The sequence below is a fragment of the Vulpes lagopus genome, chromosome 1 (genome assembly GCF_018345385.1).
Source record: "Vulpes lagopus strain Blue_001 chromosome 1, ASM1834538v1, whole genome shotgun sequence".
NCBI classification, from domain to species: domain Eukaryota; kingdom Metazoa; phylum Chordata; class Mammalia; order Carnivora; family Canidae; genus Vulpes; species Vulpes lagopus.
The window spans coordinates 171,769,901-171,787,342 of record NC_054824.1 but is presented as its reverse complement, the minus strand read 5'-3'; the positions used below and the strand labels follow the sequence as shown (position 1 = coordinate 171,787,342).

The 17,442-nt window shown below is 55.4% G+C and overlaps 1 protein-coding gene across 5 annotated transcripts in view; it reads left to right on the top strand.

Moving 5' to 3' along the window:
* The first annotated feature begins 3,516 nt into the window (after positions 1–3,516).
* KIAA1614 (KIAA1614 ortholog) overlaps positions 3,517–17,442 on the top strand; it is a 43,844-nt gene continuing 29,918 nt past the window's right edge. For 2 of the 5 annotated variants that reach the window (XM_041762005.1, XM_041761995.1), the window contains exons 1-3: positions 5,313–5,495; positions 7,469–8,412; positions 9,149–9,212. In XM_041762005.1, coding sequence (XP_041617939.1) covers positions 5,458–5,495; positions 7,469–8,412; positions 9,149–9,212 — 1,046 coding nt within the window. In that variant the 5' untranslated portion in view covers positions 5,313–5,457. Of the gene's footprint in view, positions 3,639–5,311; positions 5,496–6,192; positions 6,297–7,468; positions 8,413–9,148; positions 9,213–17,442 lie in introns of those variants that run through there. The other 3 variants (XM_041762013.1, XM_041762032.1, XM_041762022.1) reach the window with 3 other exon arrangements.

The following is a 17,442-nucleotide window of genomic DNA, read 5'->3' as shown; positions in this document are numbered from 1 at the left end:
CCACACAACTCAATAAAGCATTACCTCTGCCTCTGAAACTCTTCACCCCAATTGTTATCTGCCATTCTCTTCCCACACTGAGGAGGCCATTATATAATTATCTGTGTTAATAATTCTCTTGCTCTCCATTAGTTTTATCTCATATGCATTGGTATGTGTCTCTAAAGAATTTATCGTTTAGTTTCATCTGTTTCTTTTTTCTTGCTCTGTTTGCTCAGCAGCCTGTAAGAATCAGCCACGTTGTTCTGTGCAGTTACTATTTGTTCATTGTCATTGATCTCTAATGTTCCATTTTACAAATACACCAAAATCATCCTTTCTACTATTGGTAACCATTTGGAATGTTTTCAGTTATTTTGAATTGTGAACAATGTTGCCATTACTTTTCTTGTAAATGTCTTTTGATATAAAGGTGACTTCTAAATGGGCTAGTATTTTCCTGGATTATACCAATTTATTTGTCTCATATGTCTTAGGCAAATTATCAATATATTTCCAAGCACTTTTCTGTCTTTTCTCAAGAGGAAAAAATGTCACAAACATGAGTTCAGGTCTCCGTCATCCTCCAATATCTCTCTCCCTGAATCGGCTTCATCTTGTAGATGAGAAAAGTGACTCGGCCAACACGATAGTGCTATCGAAGGTAGGTTAAAGCCAGGTGTCCTGTCCTCGTATGGATGCTGCCATCCCCAGAGCAGGCGCGGTAGAGTCGGAGGGAGAGTATTAAAATATTTTCCTAATCCCAGTCATTTCCCTGTGATTAGGATTATGCAATGAAGAGCTATGGTTTGGGCGCTCGGGCTTGGGAACAGATGTCTGGCAGAGTCAGGGCAGATGCATGGTGAGTTGGGATCTCAGGCAGTGAAGGTCCCAGGGGGCTCCCTCCCACCAGCCTGGGGGAGTGGTTCAGGCTAACCCCGGCCAGGTAAGCACCATGCATGCTTCTGTTCTCCTTGGGATTTGGCCGATTCAGGCAGGTGTGGCATAGGAGAGCATGGCATACATGTGTTCGTGTGCGTGTGCGTGTGCGTGTGTGGCTGGAGTGTATAGAGACACATAACAAGAGGGTTGCTCTCTGGAGGTGCCCACTTGTCATGTTGCCGGACTGCACATATTTCCGGAATCCTCTCCCACCTTGTTTGTGCTTCTCGCTCATTATCTGCACCTCTCTCCTCCCCTATCCGTTGCCTCTGACAGCTGTTTTATCTCCAAATTTCCAGGCTCACTCAGAATTGAAGGCTAATGCCTATACCACTGTCTGTGATCAATGACCATCGTGGGAAGACGGAGGAAGGTCGGGGGGCAAGCAGGCCTGGGCATCGGGTGCAAATGAGAGGCAGTCAGGAAGCCTGGGTGCCAGTCCTGGCCCTGCCAGGGATGGACTTTCTCAGAGACCCCAGGGGCCGAACTGGCCATGTCGAGCAAATAAACCAAACCCTTTGAAAATGACCTTCATCCTTTTAGCAAGCAGTGGCCTCTCCCCTCTTTTCCTGTCAGGCATCCTTGCCTGACAGGGCTTTTTTTTTTTTTTTTTTCTTTCTTTCTTTCTTTCTTTCTTTCTTTCTTTCTTTCTTTCTCTCAACTGCCTGGCATTTAGTCAATACCTTTTATGTGGCAAGCACGTGTCAGGGGCCAGGGACACAGATCCAGATCGGGACGCACCCTGCGAAGTGTCAGTGTGATAAATGGTCTGGCAGCAGCAGGCCCAGGGGGCTCTAACCTGGTCTGGCTGTGGAAAGTACTGGGGAAGACTTCCCCGAGCGGGGCCATTGAGGCGTGCGGAGGCCTAGCAGGACACAGCCAGACTGGCCCGGCTGTGGAGTGAGGCAGGGTGCTTCAGGCTGAAGGCGAGCCTGGGCAAGGACGAGGGGACACGAGTCGGCAGCGCCAGCCCGGGGAGCCAGAAGCAGTTCCGTGTGGCTGAAGCCTGAGGCCCACGGGCCTTGCAAAGGGGTTTGAGTTGGAGGCGGGCATGTGCTTCTCCAAGCCGACTGGGCCCCGAAAGCACTTGGGAAGCCTGTGAGGAGGCCGACTCCGGGGCTTAGTCGAGCCTGGAGAGTCAGAAGCCCCTCTCACAGGGTCCCAGGAGAGCCCACACCGGCCCAGGACACACCAGGGCTGGGGAGGGGGGCGGGGAGTTCGAAGCAGGGGAGAGGCAGGCACAGGGGAGACAAGTCCCAGGCTCTCTTGGGCCTGGGCTGGAAAGAAAAGGGGAGGGCCTGAGGGAAGCCCCTGGAACTGTGAACAGTATCCCCAGGAGCCGCCGCCAGGACCAACCACCACTGTGTGCTCCTCAGCCCGTGTGGCCTGCGGCCGACACGGGGGTGACCAGCTCCTCCAGGCAGGACGGTGGAGCGATGGCAGAGGCGTCCCTCCCACCCACCTCTAATGGTGTGACCCTGAGGGGCCATCTCTCACCCATCCCTTTAACCTAAGTGAAACCCGATTTCCACATCCCACACGGCTCCTTATTCAAGGCTGCGTGTTCAGAGCATGTTGGGGGAAGGCGGGAGGAGGGGTGAGGCCGTGTTTTCAGGCTAAGTGGGAGGAGGTTTCCCCAGTTGTCTAAATGGAGGAAGAAGGCTGTGTGATGGCCACATACCATGTGTTGTGATCCTCCTCGATGTCTCTCCAAGAAATGGTAACGGAGGATTCTGATACGCAGGACATAAGGTAGTTCTCCAGTCCAGAGACGGGCCACGCTCAAAATAGCTCACTGGGGGTCTCCCACTTCACAGGACAGCATCCAAGCTCCTCACCCAGACCCCAGGTACCCTCGAGCCAGGCATGCCACCCCTGCTTTGCAGCTTCAGCCCTGCTTTTGCCTTTTCCAGCCCTACTTTTACAAGTAGGACCAGTGAAACCGGGCAGCTTCACACCTGGATGCCTGTGTTTATGCCAAGGTCTCTGACGGAAACGGCTCTCCCACCCTTCCCCCTCTGGCTCTTTCTCCAAGACCCAGCTCTCCGTGATACCCCTCCCACCCCACAGGCACCTCAGTCACACACCTCAGCCCTTCCTGGGAGCAGACCTACCCCACGGCCCTGCGTGAGCCTGACTGGGGAGCACTTACACAGGAAGTTTCTGTTTCCCTTCCCCTGCCCAGCTTGACCAGAAATTCCCCAAGGACAGGGCCTGTGGTATTACATTTTGTCTTTCCAGTGTCTGGCACGTAGTAGTAGAAACTCAACGGATATTTGCTGAACCAAACAGAATCCAGATGAATGAGAAATGCCTTCAGACGTGTGAATGTTGTGATAATTTAATAGCTCCTGGGGGCTTGCTTGTTGGTATTTGTAGGTGGCTTTTAAAACCTCTGTCTAGATGTGACACCCATCCCCCTATACTAAGTGTAAAGCAACAAATTTAATGAGTAAACTGAAAGTGATTATTTGCATCTCAAAAGGTGGGAGGGGCAGGTTTCCTCTAAACATTAAGCCTTTGCTGGAACTTTCAGAAACTTGCTTTACAGATCATTAACTTCAGGGATGGGGGGTGGAGGTGGGGAACAGGAGTCATGAAGTTACCTCTAAGAGTCTGAACTCTGAGATGCCTCTGAAAGGAAGCAGAAGGCAGAAGATCTTGGAGCGGGACAGGACTGGATTCAGACTCTGACTGTATTAGCCGAGTGGCCTCAGGCAAGTCCCTTAACCTCTCTATACCCTCATAACCTTATCCAGAGACAATACACTGACTTTGGGAGACCGTTGTAAAGGTCTAAAGGATCCTATATGGAGTACCTTAGCTCATAGAATTTCTCCAATAATGGTAATCGTATTGTTGTTAGGATGTTGCACATGGAAGAGAGAGGAAGGAATCTTAAAAGATTTATAGGACTTTATCTTGGATTGCAGGAATAAGGAAGGCAGAAAGGAAGGCACAGGAAGGACCAGACCACTGCGGCAGTCTATTTTTGGTCTCACAGCACTTCACAGTTTATTTTATTTTATTTTTTTAAACTAACTCTTTCCACGCTGAACACACACATACCGAGAGCTGGCCACAGCATTGTGTGGTGTGGTAGATGCGAGGGTCTCGGACTCTAGAAAGCCTGCCACTGACTAGCTCTGTGATCTTGAGAAGATCTCCTAACTCAGTTTCCTAATCTGTAGAAAGGAGATAATAAACTACCCATCTTTTAGGGTTGCCATAGGAGATAAGGAATGTAAAGCGCTTGGCCCAATGCCAGGTGGGCGCTAGGTCCATAAACGGAGCATTGCTGTATTATGAAGTGACCCATACTAACAAACAGCAGTAAGGGCCCCGTTGGAGGAAGAGCTTGCTCTGGGAAGAGGGAGGGAGGGGGGCAGTCACTTGCAAGAGCACTGACCCCAGACTTTGGAGACCACCTGACAGGAGAGGTGTAAGACCTGGGCCTGTTCTGTAACACAGAGGGTTTGTCCTAGGTAGTCCGGCAGGTTCCTAAACTAGCACAAGGCCGCTAACAGCTTCTCTCAGGCCTGGGGGGCTAGTGTCTTGCCCAGAGGCCTCCACCTACTGCAGGGTGAGTCCTCCTCACTCATGAGCCAGGCTGCCCCTGCAAACCATCCCTTCCTTCCACCTGGACGAAGGCGCTTTGCACGTTGCGCGGTCCTTACCCTTGCTGTGCCTGTCCTCTAGTTGGTGACAGCAGTACCCAAGTACCAATAGGGGAGCCACCCACGCCTGAGCGAGAAGCTCGTCTGGCTGAGGGAAAGATGAATGAGCACTTTCCCTTTGGAGAGATTTCTGGAATCTCCTGGGTTCCTAACTCTCTTGTTGTTTCCTGTCCTTTGCAACAAATGTTTGGAAACAGGTGAGATTCCGTTACCTCCCTCTGGGTGGAAAGAGAAAGAAAGCCCCGTTGCTTAGGGCCTTAGGGCCTCAGGGCCCTTTGCTGCTACTTCCTCCCAGATGTGGAAAAAGTGACAGGGTCTCTCCAGGGGTCCCGGGGCTCTGAGAACCGGACCCCCCCCCAGGGGCTGGCAGTGCAGGGCCCGCTCCCCCTGGTCCGGCCCGGCCTCCACCCGGGGACCCTCGCGCCTCGGGAAAGCGCAGCAGATGACCTTGGCCTCTGGGGAGAGGGCGGCCCGAGCTCCCTGGGGAAGCTGTCCAGACCAAGGGCAGTCCTCAGCTTCCCCCCGCAGCCGTCGAGCCCCCTCCCGAGCCGCCGCCCGGGAGCCTGCCCGCCCGCGCCCCCGCCCGCGCCCCGCGCCCCGCGCCCCGCGCCCGCTCGTGCTCCCGCCCCGGGGCCGCCGTGGGGCCCGGCCCCGCCGCTCCAGCCCCTTCCGCCGCCCCGCCTCCTGCCCCCGCGCTCGCTCGCTCGGCTGCCGGCCTCCCCGGGCGCTGGCAGGGCCGGGAGCCCGCCGCCCATGCCGCCGCCCTGCAGCCCCCGCCGCGCCCGCTGCCCCCGCGGCCCCGCACGCAGGAGGCGGCCCCGACCCAGGGCGCAGGGCCCGAGCAGGGCCGCACCGCGGGATGGAGGGGGCGGCGCAGCCCGGGGGCGGCGGCCCCCAGTGAGTACGCGGGAGGGAGCGGGGGGGGGGGAGATGGGGAGGGGGAGGCGGGGAGGGGGAGGCTGGGAGGACGACGGGCGGGAGGCTGGGAGGGTGCGGAGGGGGGAGGCTGGGAGGGAGCGGGGGGGGGAGAGATGGGGAGGGGGAGGCGGGGAGGGGGAGGCTGGGAGGACGACGGGCGGGAGGCTGGGAGGGTGCGGAGGGGGGAGGCTGGGAGGGGAGAGACTTGGAGGGTGCGAGGGGGGAGGCTGGGAGGACGACGGGCGGGAACTGGGAGGGTGCTGGGTGGGGGAGGCTGGGAGGGCGCGGGGGGGTGGAGGCTGGGAGGGTGCGAGGGGGGAGGCTGAGAGGGGGGAGGCTGGAAGGACGAGGAGGGGGGAGGATGGGAGGGCGAGGAGGGGGAGGATGGGAGGGCGAGGAGGGGGAGGCTGGGAGGGGGGAGGCTGGGAGGGCGCGGGGAGCCGGCCTGCGCGGGGATGCGGCTCCACGGGCTGCCCCTCAGAAAGCTGTCTGTGCCCGGCTGGCGTTGCCCCGAATCCCCTGCTTTCCGAACTGAACTTTCGTTAGAGAGGATTCGGTGGCTGGGCTGCAAAGAGAAAGTTGGTCAATTCTAGATCAACTGGTGGGAGGAAGTGATCCCGCCCTCCTGAAGATCCTCCTCACACTTCACAGCCTCGGCTGATGGGGCCTTTGCATTCTGTCTGTGTTTTGCTTCATGGACCACGTACAGTCCTGAACCGGGCATGAAACGAATCGTAACAAAGGACTACAGAGGGACTTGCCATTTCGGAGAACTTTATGGTGAACTTTTAATGATGAAGTGAAAAAACTAACCCCCAATTTGTAACTTATGTAGAAATGGGTTTCTGTGAATGCAGTTTACTTCACGTGGGACACATCTAACTGCATGATGTTAAAGGAGCATTTTCTCGGAGGGTGGGGTAGATACTAGTGCCCTGAGCCGCTGCTCCCTGCTGGCCCCACTGTCCCCTGCTCACTTGCATTCTCGGTGAAGACATTGACATCAACGACGCCACCGAGGAGCTGTGTATTTCTGGCAAGTCCCTTAAACCCTCCAGATGAGGGGTAGTCTCCTCTACAGAATGAGGGGCGTGGGGGGTAAGTGATCACCTGATCACTGAGTGCTTGGAGAGAGCCCCCACCTTGGGAGGAGATTTGCATCCCTAATCCAACTTCCTATTAGTTCCTTTTAGTTGACTGAATCGCTAGGTGCCTCAGTTTCTCTGTCTGTGAAAAAAAAAACCGAGGAAGATAATCCCCTTCTGGCAGAGTGTGTGAGGGTGTTTGAAAGCTCTCGCAGGCCTGCCTGGCCCAGAGCAGATGTGGATGGGAGTCCGTGACTGATCACGGCCACCCCTGGAGCACAGCCCCGCGCGGGTGCTGTGGCTTGTTGACATCCTCCACTGAGAGGGCCTGTCAGCAGAGATGGAGCCCGGGGGTTGGGAGGTCTGGCCCCTGTTTTCACTCTGGTCCACACTTGGTTGTTGTTTGAAGCTTCATTGTGCCCCGTCTGTAAAATGGGGTTAGAGAAACTAGACCACTGCTCAGACTTGGAAGCAAAAAACTCAATGAATAACTTATTTGTGCCATCCAATGATTTATGCTTCTCTCCCTTTTATTTTTTTTTATTTTTTTTAAAGATTTACTTACTTATTTGAGAGGCAGAGAGATAGCAAGAGAGAGCATGAGCAGAGAGGAGAGGGAGAAGCAGACTCCCTGCTCACAGGGAGCCTGACTCGGGGCTCAGCCCCTGGACCCTGAGATCCTGACCTGAGCTGATGCTGAACTGATTCAGCCACCCGGGTGCCCCTGATCTATACTTTTTAAAGCTCTGTTCCCAGGTTGTTCTCCTGTGGACAGGGCTCCATGCCAAGGCACTTTGGGGACCCAGGAGGTTGCTGGAGCTACTAGCCATGCTGGGTCTCAGGAGCTCTTTCTGTTTTCTCTTCCAGAGGGACCCAAATAGGGAGCACAACAGCTAGCTCCATGGAGATGACCTCAGCTGTGGAGAGAGGTGGTCCTGAGCCACAGCTGGATAATGGACACCTCCCAAGACCCTGGTCCTGCTCTCTGGAAGACAGAACACCCAGCCTGTTGGCACCCCAGCATCCCAGGGCATGGGGGCTACAGCTCCAAGGTCCCTCTGTGCTGGAGTCCAAAGTGAGGGCCTTGAAGGAACAAATGATGGCAGGCAAACCGGGGGTGAGCCCCTGCCTCGCTTCTCACGAGCGGCCACCCAAGAAACCCAAATGTAGGCGAGTCAAGGTGGGTGGAGCCGGGCCTCTGTCGGAGGGGTCTTCCCTGCCAGAGGCCGAGGTGGTCCTCCCCGCTCAGAGTCTGACCTGTGGGCAGCTGGACGGCGAAGTCAACAAGGAGGAACCTGCCAGGAACAGGGGGCCCAGACCCCCCAGGCCGCCTTCTCCTGGGCCTGAGTGCTGGAATGGGAGGAGCCCGTGGCCTCCAGAAGCAGTGCGGGCATTGCCTGACAATGAGAGGAGCCTGCCGCCGGGGCCTGGCTCTTTGCAAGAGAGCCCTGTCCACAGAGTCACTCCAGGCCAGCCTGGGGGCCCTGGTCCTTGTAACAAAATCACCGTCATGCCCAACCTGCGGAAAGGAAGGTCATACGCCCTTCAGGATGGTCTTATCATGGGGGGAGACCTGGACAACTTATCTCTGACCTGCGAGGAGGACTTTGTTCCCAGGCCAGCCCTGCTAGGGGGCCTCTGGCGAGCTGGAGACCTGGGGGCTGTGGGCACTGGTGGCAGTCCTTTGTCCCTGTCTGACCGGGTGGAGAGGAACCGCCTTCTGCTGCAGGAGATGCTAAATGTTGGGGGTAAGGCCCCCCACAATGTGGGAATCCCAGCCTGGACTCCATCCTGGGACGGAGGTGTACCAGGTGAGGCTCACTCTGTAGATCTGGGTGGTGGGAGGCAGGAGGGAGTCCAGGAGGAGACGAGGGGATGGAGGATACCTGTGGAGGGTGGGGTGGGAGATGGAGATAAGCGCAGCTGCCTGCCACCTCACTTCTCAACATGTCCTCTTCTTCTTGCTTTGACATAGATTCGTTACCACCTCCCAAGCGAGCCTGTCTGCTAAAGAGCCCAAGACCCTCAGACCAATTGGAGGCTGCCCTCTGTGCTTGGGGAGAAGGCTACCATGATTTATTTCTTCCCCGTGGCTTCCAGCCCTTGCCAGGGTGGCTTTTTGCACCTTCCTCCAGTGACTTGCCCCCAGCTCCCAACGGACCTCACTGGCTCCTGGTGGAAAACCTGCCCACAGAGAGGTCAGGCGTTCCGTCCGGTGGGCTGCACTCAGGCGGCAGCACTGCAGGGATATGTAAATATTCAGGCCCAAGAACGCCTTCTTTCACCTCCTTCTTCCCACTCCAAAAGTCCGTTCCTCACCCCACACCTGAGAGGACCCACACGGTCCACTTGGCCCATGGCAGTGCCCACCAGCTGCCACCATGAGAAGCTGCGTCTCCACTTCTTAGGCTGAGACACAGAGTAGGGTTGAATTTATGTGGGGAGTAAACTGCTTCTGGAAGAAACTTTCTTCTCTGTTTATTAAGTGACAGCTGAGAGCCCAGTTTCTGGCTCTGCCCTCATCTCCGCTTCTGTTCTGTGTCCTAGAGCGGCCAGCAGGGGACGTGGACTGGGACTCTGGCATCTCCCTGCAGGACTCAGAGCAGAACAGGTGAGAACAGGTGCCCCAGGATGGGGGGCATCCATCCTCTCCCGCCCTCCTTGCCGTGGCCCCCTCGTTTGCCCAGCACCAGGACAGGGGAGAAAGCAAGAGGTAGGCAGGCCTGCCCCCTGCCCCCGCACCAGCAGACCGGGGGACGGTGGGCCACCGTGGACCCTTGTATCGGAAACCCCAGGGAAGGGGTCAGTCTCCACCAGTGCCCACTGGTGCCCAGATGCTGCTTGAGGACGACCCGTGGGTACAGGGCACGGTGCCTGAAACACTGCCAATGACCAGCTCGGAGTCCCTGGGAGTCCTTTCCCCAGCCCAGGGCTCTGTCTCTGCATCTTTAAAGCGGCCCAGATAGTGTCCCTCTGGAGTGTGGCGAGGCTAACACGAGAGAATGGTTGGGAAAATCCTGAGGGCAAGTCCACAAATGCAAAGCTTTTACTGCCCAGTTCCTTTCCCATCTGAGTGGTGTGCTGGCTCCTGTAAAGGGGTTCATCTCTCCCAGCTTCACCTGTGACGTCCCACAGATTTTGCTGCAGCCCCTCCACCAATGTCTCTGGGCAGCCGGCACAGCGGGGTGGTCAGGGCAGTGGGACCACTTTCCGGAGTGGGTGGTGTCCTGACCTGGCAGGATGTGCGCTCTGTGGGGCAGTGGGGCCATCGTGGGCCAGACCTGCCACCCCTCGAGCCCGCTCAGAGGTTGGCCTCAGTCTTGGCCGAGCCCCTGGCTCCGTATTGCCAGCTGTGCAGTGACATCACTTGGTGAGGATCCTCTGGTTTCTGTGGAGGGCAGAGGTCAGCCTTGTTGCTTCTTCATCACCAGGCCATTCCCTAAATAAATTTCACTTTGTTTGACCTGCCCTCCAGAAAACGTGGATGGGGGCCCCGGGTCCTGCTTTCACAAATCGAGGGCTGCCCAGATTCAGGTCATCCAGCGTCTGCTTGGCCTTTGCAGGGGTCTTAGCCTAGGGCCTGGTGGAGAGGGGACTGTCTGGCTCCTTCGGTCCCTCATTATTTATGACTGGGAATCATCATTAACTCCCCTCTGCCAGGTCCCCCTGTAACCTGGCCACGGTGTGGAGGAGTGTGACTGTAGAAAGGACTGTGGTCCTCAGCGACACCCTGTCCTCCGCTTGTCCCCTCCTCCTTCCCGGGAAGCCCATAGAGGAGGCAACTGGGGCCTCCACTTCCTGCAGCTGCTTCTGCCTGCCACCGCTCACACCTTTCCTCCCCGGTCCGGAGAGAGGCCCACCTGGAAGATGTGGCCACTGGGGGTTTTGTCCAGAGGTCACTGTTGAAAGGAGAAACCGAAGCTCCTGACTTGCTTACTGGATAATAAGTAATAAAAAATATCTGTCTTAATGGAGGACAACCTCAACCATGGCGAAGGAAGGGACTTTCCCCCTAGTCTTGTGAGGAGGTAGCATTTGTGTAGAATCCTCAGGACGGGGATTTCTGGGCTATGGTCTAAATTGCCAGGCCACTTGCAACATTTAAGGGTTCAGGGAGGGTATATGTGTGCAGGTGTAGGATGTGCAGGTGTGTGCACATATGTGTATATGTATCATGGGCAAGTGTGTGTGTGTGTGTGTGTGTGTGTGTGTGTGTGTGTGTCTGTGTGGAGAAAGAAGTTGCCTAAGTGAGCTTTAGGAGTGTGCCCAGCATATATCTGGGCATAGAGTTGGCATGGGGAAAAACTTTGTCCTCTGGTTTGTTTGGAAGGTCATGCAGAGTGCCCCATTGACCTCTTTCGGCAGCCTATGCTCAGACCCCTACTGAACAGACATCCAGGCCGAAGGGCCAGGGAACGGATCTAGTTCAAGGATGAAAGAAACAGCAGCCATGTCTTGGGACCCCCGACCCCGCCCTTGGACAGAGCTCCTCATTTGGTATTTTTTTTTTAAAAGATTTTATTCATGTATTCATGAGAGACACACAGAGAGAGGCAGAGACACAGGCAGAGGGAGAAGCAGGCTCCATGCAGGGAGCCTGATTTGGGACTCGATCCTGAGTCTCTAGGATCAGGCCCTGGGCCGAAGGCAGCGCTAAGCCGCTGAGCCACCTGCGCTGCCCTCCTCATTTGGTTCTGCTCCTGAGTCTCCTGGGCAGATATTAAAGTAATCCCTAAGACACTGCAGGTTCCGTCTGTCCCCTAAGGGGGATTGCTTTATTGATGCCTTTTCTGTATGGCTGAGCTTCCCAAGAGACCTCTGAAATAAGGCATGCTTCTCTCAGCTGTCATCCAGGAGTGCCAATGGGTCTGCTGTCCTGGGGATTTAGTGTCCATGCAGAGGGGCCTAGGGCCCTGGCAGTGGAGTGTTCTGAAGCTGTGGCCGGGCATCATGGGGGCTGCCCTTCAGGGGGTCAGGACATGCTCTGGCCCTGACGCCTCAGATCTCCTCTGAAGGTCTGAAGCAGAGAAGGTCCGGCTTCATGCTCAGGTTTAGCATCAGTGTCTTTCCATATTGTGGTCAAATATCTATTTGACCACGTTCATCTAAGACATATTTAGTTATAATTGTCTACAGTTGTTACTGCTTTGCATGGTGATAAGAAGCTCATGAAATGATGTTTACCGCAGAGCCTGAGACAGTTGTCACCATGTGATGGGGGTGTGGGCCAGCCTCGGGTGGGGGGCAGGCACTGAGAGAGTCGGCCATGTGGGTGGGACACCTGAGATGCTGCAGGAACACCAGAGGTGCCCTGGGACCCTAAATGCTAAGGGCCAAATGCAGAGGAGACCTCCGACACTGAACCCAGGGCTGTCCCCTCTACTGAGGGGCAAGAGAAGGTGGAGTCCTGGAGAGCTGGACCATGCCCGTCGCCAGTCCTTCCCTCCAGAAGACCATGCCAGCACCACCCTCTTGCGGCCCCTCTTGTGTGCCGGGGCCTGTGCTAAGTGCTCTGCCCACATTCTCACTTTATCCCAATAACTAACTGTAGTGATTGTTTCCCTGACAAAGAGACCCCTCTGGGGAGAGGTAAAGTGACTTGCCCAGGGTCCTACAGCTATTACGTGTGGGAACCAGGATTTGCAGGCAGAGCTGCTTATGCCACACTGCCACAGCTGTCCTCTTCGCACCCCATAGGCCACTCCTCGGGTGCCTGCCCCAGTGCCTGCCGGGTGTTCTTGGGGATAGGCAGAGAAGGGGAGGTGACAGGCTCCACGGCCTGATCTTGTTTCTCTCTCAAGCCACTGTTGAGATGACTTGGGAAGTCCGGTTCTGATTCGGGGAGAGGATGAGGTGGGAGATGAGCACTTCAGAGAGGGCGAGCGGGGACCGGTGCGGTCAGCCACCTGTTCACAGGCTGTCAGAGACAGGAGTGGGGAAGAGAGTGAAGCGGGTGCTCTGCTCAGGGGGACTCTGCCCTCTTCCATTCTTAGGAGCCCGTGGGCATCCCATCCCCACTCCATAAAATGGCCAGGACCAGCTTGGCCTCTCAGATTGCCCTAGGATCCCAAGTTACCCCGGCTTGTGCAAGACATATGCGAAGCTGGAGGTGCAGCAGCAATCAACGCAATCCTCAGCCCCGGCCCTGCACGGAAGGGAGTCAGGAGCAAAAAGCACCGGGCGATGGGCCACTCCAGGTGCCAGGGCGCCCCCTTGAGGCCTGCTCTGGCTCAAATCAGCACCTTCCGTGTGTGATCAGTGCCCCAGACCCTCAAGCGGGTCTGCAGGGCTTTAATTATTGCTCTGCTCTGGGGAAAATGGAGAGTCTCTGGGCTTGTGTTTTGTGTGTGCTCTAATAACGAGGGAAACTCCGAGGATTCCCTAGGTTGTGGACTGTGTCCCCATCCCTGCGGCAGAATCATGCCCATTTCAGAAGCTGAGGCTCAAGGAAAGCCCAGTGTCCCGTACTCACACCGCTTCATGAGAAGAGAAGGCCGAGTGCCAGCCTGCAGCAGCTCACACCCTGGTGGGTCCCACTTTTCAGGCGCCCGTTGGGATTGCTAGAGGTCAAAACTCCCTGCCCCAAAGCAGTTTATAGACTCCAGTTTAAAGGGAGGCAGGCAGGGAGCCCCCAAGAATTTCAGAGGCCTGGCCTGTGGTTCAAGTGGTCAGGCCCACGGCTAGGAGGAAATCTCTGGCTTTTTAAAACTTAACATATTAACTAGCATTTTTGGAGAGCACCCTGTGACCCGACCACTGCGTAGGATTTCAGAGGGAATTGCCCGTTTTTGCGCTCACTGCCATCTTTGCCTGCACCAGCTCTGGCCATAGATCCTGCTGGTGGGTCTCCTCCTGGAGCTCCTTGGGGGCGGAAACTGTGCCGATCTTATCTCCAGGGCCCGGTTGCCTGCCAGGCAGCTGCACAGAACAGGCGCTCAGAAAATCTTTGGCAGAGGCACACACGCAGGAGTGTAGGTGGGCTTGATAGGATCTGGATGGAAACAGGAGAGGACACTCCAGGTGGGTGGGACCTGCAGGGATGCTTTCCACAAGGCTGAAGCGGAATGCATGGATACTATCAGGATATAGGGTGGGAAGGCTGGCTCTCCATTTATGGAGACCTTTGGAATTGAGACTTGGGTTGGGCAGTAGGATACAGAGAGACATTCACTGTCTTCCTCCTACTGTACCCAGTGCCTCCGTAGGATGACCACGTCTTTAGACAGTGCGGGCCCTGGGCCCTGTGGCCAGCTACAGAGCTGGTGAGAGGATTTGGAGGTCACTCTGGCTTAGTGGTCAGGTTCTGGATCTTCTGGGTCCCTAGGATCCGGGGGCATGATGAGTCGTGGGGGTGAGCATGGGAGAAGAGCTTCTCCTGTGCATCCCCAGAATTCTCAGGGCTGCAGGGGTAACTGAGGACCTCCTGAGGCAAGGGAGTAGTGAAGGATAGCAGAGCCGCAGCCTGTCCTGCATATCCCCAGCCACCGCCATCCTGCCCCTCGACTCAGATATACAGACATAGAGGGAAACTGGAAGAAAGCCCCCTTGGCACTCCCAAGCCTACCAGGAGTTAAAAAAAAAAAATTAAGCCACTCACTAGTGTTCAAATACCGTGCTCTCGATTATCTAGTATCCTAAGTCTTGGGTGGAGAAGGAAGGATGCTAACACTTGAAGCCCTGATGCACACCTAGTGCCACTTGGAGCTGTCATGACCACACTCACGTACAGAGGCTGTAGAAAGCTCGTTTCCTGTAGACCATCTGCGGGGGTTTAGGCTGAAGTTCAAGAAGAGGAAGCCCTCCTTCCTGGCCTCTAGAGTTGAGTTGGCCACTCCCCCTCCTATTTGGGGATGTCTTGAGCATCTGTCTCCCCTCCTCACCAAAGGCGCAGTCCCTTAGGGCATTTGTTAGCCTTCAAGAAGGCAAGAACAGAGCCAACCGCTCTGCTCCCCCTAAGTAAGAAGTTGGCGTCTTCAGGAAGCTCTGCTTGCCTCCAAGCAGATCCTCTTGAAAGTGTTAAGTGCGATAGGTGTATCCGACAGCAGCCATTCTTAAGGATGCCCTCTTCCTTCTCTGTTGGGAAGTACGTGTTTCTTCTCTGGACAACAGCTTCCCTCTGCAACCAGTCCCCTCTGGCTCCCATTCTATGGACACTGCCTTTTCTGTGAAGCTCTGTCAAGAGCTGTCTAGGGCAAAACCACCAACCGTTCTTGAGCTTTAGGATGATTTCCCCTCCAAACATACCTTCCCCTTGCAGACAAGGTGATCTCTTCGGCAGGAATTTCAGTTCATGGTTAAGGATTGTTCATGAGAGGGAGAGTAACTTAAAATAACAGCACTGACAATAAGAGCAAGAGTACTAGTGATGCTAGCACTGATCGAATCTTCCCCAGTGCCCGGCTCTGTGATAAGCTCTTTTGAGGAGCTGAACTCACTTATCAACTGAGCCCTTAGTTAGCAGATGAGGAAACTGAGGCTTATTCCCAAAGTAACCTGCCAGGGTGACCTGCTTGTAAGGGGCAGCCCAGCATTAGGACCCAGTTAGGCTGCCCCAGAACTACTCTTGTCACCAGCACCCTGGCTCCAGCCTGTCAGTGTCCTGCAGCCCCAGGAGGAAGACGGCTGTGATAGTGCACTCTGGAGAGCTTCCCACCCGCGTGGTGCACGCAGTCAGGGATCCATGTCAGGCCCATCATTTCTCTTTTCTTCACTTGGGAAACTACACACAGTGTAACAGTGGGAGAGCTCAGTCCTCGGTCATCTAGAAGCTTCATTGTATATAAAGATGGAACAAATTCTGGGCATAAAAGATGCCCAGATGTATATGTTCTGTATGCTATACGTTCTGGGAACTATCAGATCTCTTTATATTCCAAATTATTTCCCCGATTGAGGTTCCTGGGATGAAAGGGTTAGACCCAGACTTGCTGGAGCTTATTATTTTAATCCAGGATTATGATGGCTGCAGAAAGAGGCCATTCTGTCCTATTGATCCCCACCCTTGGCTAGAAGAGGAGTGGTGGCTGTCCTGACTTGAGATCTCCACCTGTCTGGCCATGAGGGTTGCTGAGGTGGGAGCTAAGCCTGTTTCCTCACCAGGAAACTGGCTTGGATGGACAGGCCAGATGGGGGCTCATGCTACCTTTGTCCTTGAAGTCAGCTTGGGACATTGGTGCTTGGAGGGACAGAGGGAAGGGCCACAATCCCCAATCCCAGGGACACTCCCACTGTCCCCAGCAATTAGTTCCTTGTAGGTGTTGCTGCTTCTTGGTGGCCAAATATCTGTGGTGTGAACTCCCCAGGGAGAGGACCTCAAAATCCCCCCACCCAACCCTGTGGTACACCAGACCACCTGGCCAAGACCTGAACTCATGAGGTCACGGTGCAAGTTCCCCCACCCCCCAGCTCCCACTGTTTACCAACGGGGAGACTAAGGCCCAGGGAGGACGAGCACTCAGGCCTTTAATCCCCATGCCCTGCCTGCTGAGCTAATGAGTCCCAGACATGCCAGCTTTCAAGAGGGTAGCAAAGCTGTCTCTTCTGAGATGGAATTGCCTAAGCCCAGCCATGCACTGACTGCCCCGGCCCTTCCAGGAAACTTCTACAAATGTGGGAGCTGAGATTGTGGGGTATGGTCCATGATGGGGAGGGGTTGGCTCGAGGGCTGTGTGTGCCCTTGGCAGAGGCCAGGGCCAGATTAGACTGGAAAGCCTCCCTCAGATGGTAGAGTCTGAACCTGTTTGCCTGGCAGGGCTGGCACCCCTTGGGCAGACCAGCATGGTGCAGCGATGGATCGGGGGCGGGCAGTTAGGCTGGGAGAGGCTCAGCATCCCCCGCACTGCAGCTGCTTGCACCCCCCACCCCTGTTCCTCTCCACCGGCTGGCTGGTCGGGCTGGTCGCGGCCAGGAGTTCCTGCCCTGCTCACCTTGACTGCCATCTGTGAAAGTGGCTGCCACTCCCCTCCCTACTCAACATGTTACTACATGGATGCCTTCAGGAGCCTAAAAAGCCTTACTTTTCTAATCATTGGAGAAAGCAGCTTTGTCTGCCAGGAACCAAAGCAGGGCAGCTGATGACAAAAAAGAAGAAGAAGAAAGAAAAAAAGAAAGGATGAAAGAAAGAAAGAAAGAAAGAAAGAAAGAAAGAAAGAAAGAAGGAAGGAAGGAAGGAAGGAAGGAAGGAAGAAAAAGAAAGAATTAACAGCTCCAAGTAGAGGGAGTAGAAAAGAAACAGCAAAGCTGGAGAGACAGTTAAAAACCTGAGGGCAAGGCCAGTCCTGGCAGCATCTGGCCAGCTGCCTGGGGGCCCTCCTGCCTGCCCACCAGGTCTTGTGACAAATGCCCTCCGACAGCCGGGGAACCACAGCTGTCACCGGAAGGCTCCGAGCGCGCGGGCCCGCAGCCAGAGGCCCGCGGCTGCAGGGGCGTCTCTCGGGCTGGTAACCTCATTATCTCTGCTGTCGGAGCAGGCGCCCCAGGGAGCGCAGCTGCTCTCAGCAGTGCGTTGGAGGAGCTGCCTGCTTGGGAAGCTGTGCAAAGCGAGGCCTCTCCTGCCAAAGGAGGCTTCACGGGGCCGCAGGCCTGGAGATTCACTTTCACGTCACTCCAGCAAACCCTCCTGATTTCCAAAACTCTGCCCGGGCCCTGCCAGGGTTCAGATGCACAGATGGTGCCTTTATTGTAGCAGTTTGGGTTTGTTTTTTTTTGTTTTTTTTCCCTTGGGCCCCAAAGCAAGGTTAGGTGCAAATAATGAGCAACAAAGAAAGAAAGACGAAAGCAAGCAAGAAAAGAATAGAAAAGAAAAAAGAAAGAACCATTGGCTGCTCAGAGCTTGTCCAAGG